This window comes from Gracilinanus agilis, chromosome 6 (assembly GCF_016433145.1).
Source record: "Gracilinanus agilis isolate LMUSP501 chromosome 6, AgileGrace, whole genome shotgun sequence".
Classification (NCBI taxonomy): Eukaryota; Metazoa; Chordata; class Mammalia; order Didelphimorphia; family Didelphidae; genus Gracilinanus; species Gracilinanus agilis.
In genome coordinates this window covers 231,404,350-231,416,436 of record NC_058135.1, presented here as the reverse complement: position 1 = coordinate 231,416,436, position 12,087 = coordinate 231,404,350, and the positions used below count along the sequence as shown (strand labels likewise).

The 12,087-nt window shown below is 38.3% G+C and overlaps 1 protein-coding gene across 1 annotated transcript in view; it reads right to left on the bottom strand.

Moving 5' to 3' along the window:
• Window positions 1–11,876, bottom strand: part of TSG101 (tumor susceptibility 101) — a 77,694-nt gene extending 65,818 nt beyond the window's left edge. Inside the window, exons 1-2 of the mRNA XM_044681431.1 lie at window positions 11,681–11,876; window positions 6,096–6,180 (exon numbers count right to left, since the gene is read on the bottom strand). Coding sequence (XP_044537366.1) covers window positions 6,096–6,180; window positions 11,681–11,722 — 127 coding nt within the window. The 5' untranslated portion in view covers window positions 11,723–11,876. The remainder of the gene's footprint in view (window positions 1–6,095; window positions 6,181–11,680) is intronic.
• Window positions 11,877–12,087: the final 211 nt, after the last annotated feature.

The window sequence follows — 12,087 nt, the reverse complement described above, 5'->3', positions numbered from 1 at the left end:
GTGTGTATTGGTTCTAAGGCAGAAGAGTGGTAAAAGGTATGGGACTTAAGTGACTTGCCCCAGGGTCACACAGCTAGGAATTGTCTGAGACCACATTTAAACCCAGAAATCTCCCATCTCTAGACCTGGCTCTCAATCCATTGAACAACCTAGCCATCCTCTATATTTCATTTTTTTTTTAAATGAACTATTAACATGCTACTAAATGAAATATTGTAAAATTATATGTTTCTTGCTTTTACCATAAAACAAATCCTATTTAATAATGATTTAATTTTTTCAATAATTATTTCAATCAGGAATAAGTAAGACAATGTGTATCCTAAGCCTAGGCACAGAAAATTTTAAAATAAATTACTATCCTCAAGAAAGTTACATTCTACTGGGAAGGGGTTGGATTTGGACTCCTCAGAATGCTTTGAAATGCATAAAACAAAATAAAAAGGATTTGAAAGGAATTACATTGAAATAAAGATTCTTCTCCAACCCTTAAAATCTATCCACAAACCCATAAGCACTGCAAGTTAGAAATCTCTGCACTAGACAAAGAACACTAAGAAATGGAAGGGTAGAGAACACTCAAGGAGAACAGGGAAGGTAGTGTTTACATTGAATATTTGGAGGAGAAAAGGAATTTAAAAGGTAAAAACTGAGGAAGAAGTATATCCCAGGTAGGTAGAGGCTTACAGTCTAAAGGGGGGTTAAGGTATTAGAGAATCACAAAACAAAATAATATTTCAGGTATGAGGGAGACAGCCATATCAAATGACAATTTATGTACAATGCTTCATACACCAATTATTTTTATACTCACACCTATGTCAACTGTGATCATCATCATCAGGAAAAGCTTCATTGAAATGACAGCCATTTAAGTTAGATTTTTAAAAGTTAGGAATTTGATAGACAAAGAGAGGGAGGGAAAGTACTGTAGCCATTTGCCACTCTCCCTTTACAAAAGGCATGGAAGTATAAGCAAATGTAAGGGGCAAAGGTACAAAAAGTTATATTTAGCTGGAGAACAGTGTATGTGAAGGGAGGAAATGAGAAAGGTATGGTGGTAACAAGTTTTGGACAGTCTTGAAAATCATGCAGGTTATATGAACTTTATTCAGGAACCACTTAAGATTTATAAGCAGCTAAGTGATATGTTAGATCTGTGTGTGTTAATAAAGATTTGTTAGTAACATATAAGAAGGAATGGAAGTCAATGAAAGTGGGAAGACCTCTTACTGCAAAAATTTCCCTGGGAAAACAAGGTACCATACTATCAATCAATAAGCAACAGCTTATTAAACACCTACTAAGTGCCAGGCACTATGATGATGCTGGGGATAAAAATACAAAGAATAAAACAACCCTTACTCACAATGAGTATACATTCTAATGGAAAAGACAATATAGTTGATAAATATATATAAGGTGGTAAAATAAAAGGTAGTTTTAGGAAGGACAGCACTAGCAGCTGGGGAAAGAAGAGGAGTCAGGAAAAGTCTCATGCAGAATATGGTGCCTGATATGCATCTTAAAGGAAGAGAGTAATTCTAAGAAGTGGTGATAAGGCAGCCTGTTTCCAAAAGGGGGAAGAGAAAATGGCCAGTACAAAGATACAGAGACTAGAGATGGGGTGAGAGTAATAGGCTGGATGGAAGAGTACAGGACAGGGAATAAAGGCAGTAAAGATAGGTTGGGGCTAGGTTGTGAAAGGCATTAAGACTAATCATTGTAGTTTGTATTTTATCTTAGATGCAATAAGGACTGAAACTGGTTGAGTAGGGAATTCACATGTTGAGATTTCAAAGAAACTGAAGGAAAATTACTTCTGACAGTAGTACCATGAGAGACTTGTGGGATGCAGACCAATTAGGAGGCTTAGGTAATAATCTAGTAAAGAGGTGAACCGAGGTAGTAGTTGTGTGAGTAAAGAAAAAGGAGACAACTGAGGAAAGTCAGGATGCTGACATTACAGACCCAAGATATTGCAAAGATGGTGGTGTCTTTGGTAGAAATAAGGAATTTTAGAAGAGGGAAAGGTTTATAAGAAAGATGAATTCATTTTTGGCTATGTTTAGTTTAAGATAAATATTTAAGATATTTCCAGAGCCTTCAGTTTGATATCTCTAAAAGACAAGTGGTAATGTGTGTATGGCTCAAAAATAGATTAGATAGATAGATAAATAAATAAATAGATCTGGGAGTTATTTACATAGAGATAATAGTTAAACCTGTGTTAAAGGATTAAATTACAATGAAAAAGAGTATATAAAGGGAGAAAAGCATCTAGAATAGAACCTTGAGGTGGAAGTGAGATCATAGGGGAAGGCAAGGATTTGAGAGATGTTTGTCAAGATAGAACAGAACAAGTCCTGGTAAATGGATGGAAAAAAAGTAAGGGTAAAGAATCAAAGAAAATCTCAAGGTAGTCTATATGTAAAAGAAATGCTAGTACCACAAATAGAAATAATGGAATCATGTAAAACCCAGTGGAATTGTGCATTGGCTAAGGGGGGTTGGGGGGGTGTTTGGGGGAGAGGGAAACATGAAACATGTAACTGGGAAAATATTCAAAATTAAAATTTTAAAAAAAAGGGGGGGGGGGGAAGAAATAATGGAATCAGAGAAAATAGGTTTAAGAAGATAAGGAATTCCTTTTTAGACCTGAAGTTGAGGTACCTATGTGATGCTCAAGTGGAGATATTTCATTCACTGTATCAGTATCCCCACTACTCAAATCAGTGCTTGGCACATAATATGTAATTAATAAATACTTGTTGAGTAAACAAGTTCAAAAGAGTAATAAAGGCTAGAGATAAAGACTGGGAGTTAGTTATCTGTGGAGATTCTGTAGCTGAATCCATAATAATAAATAATAAAATCACCAAGAATATTTTGAGAGAGGGGGAAGAGGGCCAAGGACACATGCTTGGGGAACTCACATGGTGAGCAAGATGAGGAATTGGCAAAAGAGAGAAAGGAGTTAGGGAAGTACATACATATATGTTGGCTAGGTTATTTTTACAAAACTTAGATATCACTTTATGGTTTATAAAGTACTTTATATACATTAACTCACTTGAACCTTAAACTAACATAGTGAGATACTACTATATTGGTAGTTATTCCTATTTTACAAATGAACTGGGTTCAGATGTGACCCAGCCATGGTCAAAGATCCAATATCAGAAGCAGCTCTAGAGAACATATATTTCTTTATCTTGATAAGAGAGGGAAGTCAACAAGGTCAAAACACAAAGAGGTTAAGAGAAGTGAATCCTGGGGGGGGGGGGGGAAAGGCCATTGCATTTTTAACTGGAAGTACTGATTTTTTTTTTTAATCCTTACCTTCCATCTTAGAATCAATATTATGGATTGGTTCCAAAGCAGAAGAGCAGTAAGGGCTAGGCAATGGGGGTTAGGTGACTTGCCCAAGGATCACACAGCTAGAAAGTGTCTCAGTTCAAATTTGAACCTAGGACTTCCTGTCTCTAGTCCTGGCTCTCAATCCACTGAGCCACCCAGCTACTACCCCTCTACTGATGATTTTTGAGAGGGAAGTTTCCATATCCTGTGTAAGTGTGTGTGTGGAGAGGGAAGAGGAGGTAAGTTTAAGACTATTTACATGGAGTTGACAAGAAAATAATAGTGGAGAGGCAGAGGAACTGGATATAGCCAATTTTTTGATGTCTAACATTGATAAAGGAGATGGAAATGGGACAGTAGTAGTATTGCATAGAAAATTCAAGGTAAAGCCATTTTAGATATGACATGTCTACAGGTAGAAGTGCAGACAGATGGAAGAGACTGAAACCAATGAAAGTGAGGGAATGGTGGCTTAAACAATAAGAGCAAGATTTACCCTTAGTGAGTATTAAAGATTTCACTTTTGTGTTGGCAAGGAAGTAGAGGGAAATGATGCGGAAGCTGAAAAAAATGAAAAAGGAAAGCTAGGGAATTTCATATTGGATGGTCTCAATATTCCTAGGGAAGTAGGAAGCTAGGTGTGCAGCTTTAATCATGGGAGTTATGGGTTACAGTTTTCAAGAGGAGAAAATAGTCACCACAAGGAATGAAATAAATTGGTAAGAAGGATTATAAACAGCAGCAAAGATTTGGATCAGATTATGGATCACATATTAATTTGTAATGGGTGAGATTTTCTTATTTTGTTCACTTTTTTCCATGTGAATAATCTTAGAAAAGGAAGGGAAAATTTGGATAAGGATAATAGGTAGTAAATGATAAAAGAAGCAAACAAGCAAGTTTTATAACTGAGATGCAACACTGAAGTAGAAAACCGTGGAGTTAAGGCTGCTGAATGGATGCTTGAATTCCACTAGGTTCTGAAGTAGGGGGAAATGAGTTCAATTTCAGAGATATTTAAGTGGAAATAAACAGCAAGCAGTTGGAATGTGAAACTCTAGTTCAGATGAGGCCGACTCTACAATACAAATCTGACATTTGCAAAGATGTGATAATTGAATCTATGAAAATAGATGAGTTCACTAACAGTCTGTCAGGCAACAAATATGGATTAAGCACATAGATTATGTACAAAGTACTATGTGAAGCAATGGATAGAAAGACAGGGAAAAACATGGATTCAGCTTCAGCATCATTTCCCTCAACTTTCTTCCTCAAGAAGCTAAAATTTCAATATACAAGATGGAAGGTAATCTCTCAGTGGGAAAGAAGGGGAAGAGGAAGAGAGACAGGTATGGGCCAGATGGATACATGGGACAAAGACAACATATAAACAGAACAGGAAAGACCTCCTGTGGAATTTGAATTGAGTGTAGAGAAAGAAGAGAAACCAAGAATCAAAAGAACCAAGGCCCAAAACCAGTATTGATGTCCCACAAGGCACTTGTAGGAGGAAAATGATGAACCAGACTAAGAATGAGTCAAGAATTAGGATGGTCAAATTAAAGCCTAATGAAAAAATTGAAAAGCCTAAATGAAAAAGCCTAATGTTTAGGTTGAATTCAGGACATTGGAAATCTTTTGGATGTAACTCCAAATGCAAGCTCCATTTTGGAGAATACTAGGTTAAATATGTGCACAACACTAAATTAATTATAAAGCAAAACTTAAGCATATCTATTATATTTCTTAATTATGTGAGGGATCTCCCCATATGAGGCTCCATCCTGTAACACTATATGTATAAGACAAACAGTCCATTTTGTAGAACTATGAGAGATAGAAAGGTAAGGTGCCCTTTAAAGCCAATGCAGTAAATTATGCAGAAGTATAAAAAAGACCAAGAAACAAATCAGAAGGAAGGTTGCTCCATCTTAACCAAGTGAGACACTAATAAGTCCCAAAGTACAGATCTAAAGCAGGCAAAAAGAGATAGTACCTAAGGAGAAAAGTATAAAAGGACAGAGATAGGCAGCCAGATCATGCATTCAGAGCAAAAGTACCTTACAAGCCATCTAGTCCAACTCCCACATTTTGCAGATAAAGAAATTGAAGACTGGAAGAGGTTAAATGATTTTAAGTTTACAAAGGTACCAAGAATCAGTCTAGAATCAAATCTAGGATTATCTCTTCAAAATCAAGCATTCTCTGCTGCCTTTGTTTATGTGTTTGTGTTTTGTGATAACCTTTGACTATAGAGCACAAGGGAAACTTATGCTCTGTGGACTCAAATGATCATAAGGAGTCAAACCCTCATTAGGACTGGCTGGCTACAGAGCATGTATACCTTGTTGGTTTTGATAAACAAAAGTGAAAGTACATACATTTGTGATGTGAACCACCTGAGGATCAAGAAAGTAAATTTTCTAATCTATAAAATAAATTAGATTGGGTGTATGTTTTAAGTGCATTTCCAGCTCATAACGCTTTATGTGAAAGAAAACTTTTAAAAACTGAAAGGTGAAATTATTAGCTCTTTTAAACCCTAACCACAAGCCTATAAATGTAAAAGAATTGAACATTTTGTTTTGTCTCATCATTCTTTACTCTGAGGGAGAAAAGTCAAATTTTGAACACCGAACTTGACAAACAAATGGCAAAACAGCAAAGAATAGAGTAACATTACAGCACACTACACTCCAAATTTTCTAATTAAGAAAAAAAAAAAAACTCACCATAAGAGTCCAAAACAGGTTTGAGATCTTTGTACAATGTAATAACATTGACAGTTTCCCGTACAGTTAGGTCTCGATACTTGTACTAGAAAACAAAATAACATAAGAGTTTTGTGTGAAAATGTAGCTTATATACACCTCTTGTAGAGCTTTAAGACACTACTTTATATTAAAAAATTGATAAAATTCTATTCTTAAGAATTGTTTGCAAAGGGGTAGTCTAGGAGAGATCACATTAGAGGGTCTGAATTCAGACTCAGGTTCAGGAACTTACTGCCAGGGTGACCCTGGTAGTTCAACAATTCATTTCCAAAGACATTTATTAAGTGCTAGCCTGCTATGTACTTAAGTTCTAGGATTAAAATGGGTGGGTGGGAGGATGACAAACAGGGAGAACAACAGGCACATAGAAAATTAATTTTTTAAAAATACACATATACAAGGGGCAGCTGGGTAGCTCAGTGGATTGAGAGTCAGGCCTAGAAACTGGAGGTCCTAGGTTCAAATTCGGCCTCAGACACTTCCCAGCTGTGTGACCCTGGGCAAGTCACTTGATCCCCATTGCCCACCCTTACCACTCTTCCACCAAGGAGCCAATACACAGAAGTTAAGGGTTTAAAAAAAGAAAAACAAAAAACAAAACAAAACAAAAATACACATACATACACAACAGAGGAAGTACCAAGGAGAGAGTACTAGCACCTGGTGGAGGGGAGAATCAAAACAATTCCTTTCTTCCAGTTTATACTCTAATAGGGGAAGACAACAAAATGAAGCTGACAAGTAGGAAGCAATGATGTATAGAGTACAGGCAAGTAGGAAATAAAGAGATGGCTAGACTGGGCACCAGGAACAGGGAAGGACACAGAAAGAAGTTACTGACTAGGTTTAAGTTCCAAGACTGTCATCTTACTGAAGAGAGTTCCTAGGACATGATGGCAAAGGCTAGAGTTCGGTCAAATAAGAAATGAATATGGCAATTCTTCCCAGCAGAAACCATTCATTCCAATCAAAGTCACTGGCTAATTTTCACTATACAAAACTTTGTTCTTGCTGTTCTCCATCTACATCAGGTCCTATTTCCTCTCTTTCAAATCCTAATTACATTTTCAAGGTGTAACTCAAACCCTACCTTTTACATGAAACCTTCTCAAATCAGACTCAACAGTCCACAATGAGCTCACACTCTAGAGGTCACAATATTTATCTATATCATTATTTAACAATTAATCATGCATTACCCTGGGACATTATTATATGATTCATTTAAATATGCATTACATTTTCATGTGTTGGGTCTAGCTCTTTTGAGTGCCTTCTTTGGGGGAATCCACAACCCCTTACATGCATAGTACCTTGGCTTAAAATGCTTTTTGGTTGATTTGTAGTCTTCTTTGAGAGCAAAATTTATTATGTATTTAGATAATGTAATTTCAAAAAGAAACAAGGAAAAGTGATAAACAGCATAGACTAAACTATGGATTAGGAAGTCAACAAGTATTTATTAAGCATCTATTATGGTCCAAAACAGTACTAAATGTTGGAAATGGGTTTTAGAACTAGTTCAGCATCTCGCGTTAGCTAAATCTGTACTTCAGTTACCTTTAATCTGTCATATGACAATTACCCTATGTCACCAGAGTATTTTAAAAATTAAAATCATCTAATTATAAATGCTTTATTTTCAGTAAGACATATCTCATCACTGTCTGTATTCTTTCCTCCAGGGTTAAAGTCATTGTTATTCCTTTCCATTTCCCACTTCATTGGAAGCATTCCTCGGGTTATTTTTTATTTCACATATACCATATAAAGGTTATAAAAAATTTTAAATACTATGAAATATTTAGGAATATCACCAATATCTATTTTTGTTTCTGTAGATTTTAAATAGACCAAAGGTCAAATTCATAGCACTGTGACTAGAACCAGATTAAAACCTAACTGGGAAATGTTTAAAAAAAAAAAAAACAAGACAATATAAGATTGATTAAAGGTTTTCTAAGTAATAATAGTTGACAGAGTGGAAAGGGTGCTGAACCTAGAGTCAGGAAAACATCTTCCTGAGTTCAAATCTGGCCTCAGCTATTTACTAGCCCTGTGACCCTGGGCAAGTCACTTAACCCTGTTTATCTCAGTGTCCTTGTCTATAAAATAAACTGGAGAACAAATAGCAAGCACTACAATATCTTTTTCAAGAAAACCCCAAAAAGTGGCCAGTTACTAAGAACCAGACACAACAGAACAACAAAAGTCACTAAAAAGGCCCAGCTCTCTGGGAGGGCATTTAATGGCTCTTTGACAAACACTGGTAACAAACAGCATCTTAAAACTTTTTCAACTTGAGTGAAAGTTAGCAGAAAGTGGTAAGAATGCTATATAAATTCATGATCTCTCCAGTGGAAGTGAACCTGATCTGGAAAAATACTATGTTGGCAATTGCTACTGATGCTAGGTCATCCTTATAAGAGCATACAGTTGGGGCCCTTTGACCTAAACAAAGGTGTTTAGTTGGGGGCTTTTTAGCTCTAGAAAAAGAGCTGCAGCAAGCAACATGTCATGAGGTTTTATATGGGGAGACAAAAAAGTATTGGGAGATGGTACCAAAGTTCACTGTCCCTAGGAAAAAATAAGATTTTTTTTTAAAGGGTCAGAATTAGCCCAGGAAGTTTTTCATCTCAAAAAACCTACATCATAGTCCAATTGTGAAATAAACATTATGTAGAAGAAATGTACTCAATTAACCTAATTCAATAAACAAATTTTTGTTGTAGCTAAAGATCAAAATAAAATAACCCTACCATTCTCCATCATGTAAAACAGAACAGGTCCTGGAATGTGAGGACTTAGGCAAATTTTGACACAAGCTGTGTAAGCTAGAGCAATTCATTTAGCAAAGAATTGGGCTTCTCTCACTGAGGGCACCTCATCAAGTAATGTAGGCCCACAATTTGGATGTCATCACTCTCTACTCCAAGCAGCTAACAGTCTCGAGTATGTCTTCCCTACCTTTGCAACCTCTCTTTATAATACCCTTTCTTCTCTAGCCCTGTCACCACTCTATTCTAGGATCTCATCACCTCAAGTCTTGACTATCTCAACAGCCTGCAGGTTGGTCCCCCTGCGTCATAGTCTCTCCTCACTGCAGTCCACCCTGCATTCAGCTGACAATCAAATGCTCCAATGTGACCAAGAGTGGATTCCTAATTCATCCAAAATAAAATATAAAATACTTTGGCTTTTAATAAAATTATAAATTCCTTCATACTCTGATTCCTTCCTACATTTCCAGGCTAACTCTTAATCCCTTCCACAAATTATGACACTGACTTCCTTGTTTCTCAAATAAGAAATTCCATTTTCTGACTGAGTTTTTAAACCATGCCTGGAATTATCTCCCTTCTCATTTTATCCTCCTTCAAGTCTCAGCTGAAGCCCCTCTTTCTGGAGAGAGCTATTCACAGTCCTCCTTAATACTAGAGGCTTCCCTGAGATTCTCTCCATTTTATTCTATTGCTTGTTTGTATTGTACTTAGCTGTTTGCATGTCCTCTCCTCTGTCAGACTGTGAATTCCTTAAGAACACAGACAGTCTTTTCCTTGTCTTTGTATCCTCAGTACCTTGCACATAGTTAAGTGCTTAATGGTAAATGTTAGGTGACCTGAACTTTTCTCATCTGTAAAATGAAAGGTTGGGTTAAATGCCTCTGAGGTTTTGTCCAGCACTAGATCTATAATCCTATATATAACATAATTTTCTCTCCCCTACTCCCTTACTCAGAACTTTGTTGCTGCTAAAGTGTTTGTGTAACTTGAAATTAAGAAGTACTATAAAAGTGAATAACTTTGTAACTGAACTTGAAAAGCAGTTTTGTGCCCCACTCTACCAAATGGCACTAGATAACACTCTGTCCCCCTTTATATCTGAGATGAAAGGTGAGAAGAGCATTCATATTGAGAGCTTAAAGAGCAGATACTATTACTTTTATATCAAGTGAACTGAATCAACCCAAGAAAAGTATTTTCGTTGTAATGGAATTTCAGATATCAATCCATATTTATACTGTATTTATAGACATTAACAGTATAAAAGGAAATTGAAAGGCTAAAATCAATGATTATTTTGGGGAAAATGGAAGTTTAAAATTTAAAACATATTTTATGGGGGAAATAGTTCTTAGTAAACTCCATAAGATATACTGGTAACTGAAAGCAAGGTAGAAGTAAAATATTAATCATCATACTATTCCAGGCATTTTAACTACAGATCATTCAAACCATGTCAGAAGCATCTAACTTTTCCAATAAATTATGATATGGCAAGTGAACGGAAGAGGTTCACAAGTAGTCTCCATCTAATGGAGCTCCCAAAGCTTCTCTATAGTTTTATTTAAAAACTAAGACTATTTATTAGTCTCCAAATATTCTACCAAGCATAAAAGACACCTGGTTTCATTTCCTAAGCTGTATGTAGATTGGCTTACCTGCTTAGTAACTTCAACTGGAGGCCAAATTTGATGAAAATATCACTTAACATTAAAACTACTTCGCACTTTCTTAAAATAGTTTAAAAGGTTTTTAAGTGCTTGGTTAAAATGGTTGGTTGTTGGGGGAAAAGTTACCGGGCATGATTCTTTTTTAAAGTAAAAAAACTGAAGGGAAGCTGGTGGCTCAGTGGATTGAGAGCTAGGCCTATAGCAGGCAGGTCCTAGGGTTCCTCAGACACTTCCTAGCTGTGTGACCCTGGGCAACCATTGTCTAACCCTTAACACTTTTTTGCCTTGAAACCAATACACAGTATTGATTCTAAGACGGAAGGTAAGACTTTAAAAAATAAAGTTAAAAAAACTGAGCTATGACTTTGGTGATGATCATGTCCCAGTACAGGACAGCTCGCCCTACCCCCATTCCCAACTAGATTAAATCTGAAATTCTTCACTTCTCCGTGCCTCCACAAGGATCTTCACTTAGTTTTGCCAAATAAAATAAGAAAATCTGCAATGTTCTGACAGTAGCTACACTGATTTGAGAAAAAAATCCAAAGAACTGCTTTAAATTGTGTACGTGTACCTAAAAAGAAAATCTGAACATAAATAATTGAACTTATAAATGAAAATACTTCCGTAGAAAAAATCAAATTTCGATCAAGTGTTCAAGACCAGGGGGTTTACCTCGGCTGTTTAAAGGTTAAATTGCCCCGGCTCGACCCTCGGGCAGCATCACAAGAGCGCCCTCGCCCGGACCCACACTTCCTCATGCCTCCGGGGCAAGGGTCAAGCAGAGCCCGGAAGCTGCCGGCGACCTAAGGACCCCCGCCTGGGAGACAGTGAGGAACCTGACCCGAGGCAAAACAGAAGTGGCAGGCGCGGCCCAGGAGGTTAGGCCAGGGCTAGAGCCACGAGCCCGTGCCCGTGCAGGCGCGAGGCCGTCAGCGGTGCTCCATGGAGGTGGGGGCAGCATCGGAAAGCCCGAGGCCCCGCACCCACCCCGGGAGGCCCCGGGAAGGCGCGCGCGCGCGTCAGGAGCCGTTGTCCTGGGATCCGGGGGGAGGGGAAGAGAGCTGCGGCAGGCAGTCCGAGGGCTCACCTTGCTCAGCATTTTCTTCAGCTGGCTCTCCGGCATCGCCATGACGGCCACCTCGCGCCACCCGGCCCACAAGCTCAGCCGCTCGGGCGCTGCGCCAGGCCGCCCTACACAATCAACGCGCCGGCCTCGGCCACCCCGCCCTCCTCACCCCCTTACGGCTTCCTCCGCCTCCACCTCCCCTTTGATCAACAGGAAATGGGCGAACAGGGCGGGCCCTTCCGTTTTTGTTACGTCACTTCCGAGGCCGCGAGAGCTCGGAGCCTAGAGGCCTTTGGTCTAGGAGAGGTTTGGAGTTCCTAGTTGCTGGCTCGGCCACTGCCCTTCAGCCGTAAGCTTGGGCAGGACCTTAAAGCTGCCAGGGAAGCGGCGGGAACAGGGAGAGCGGCCCGCAAGCCCGCGTTTCCTGC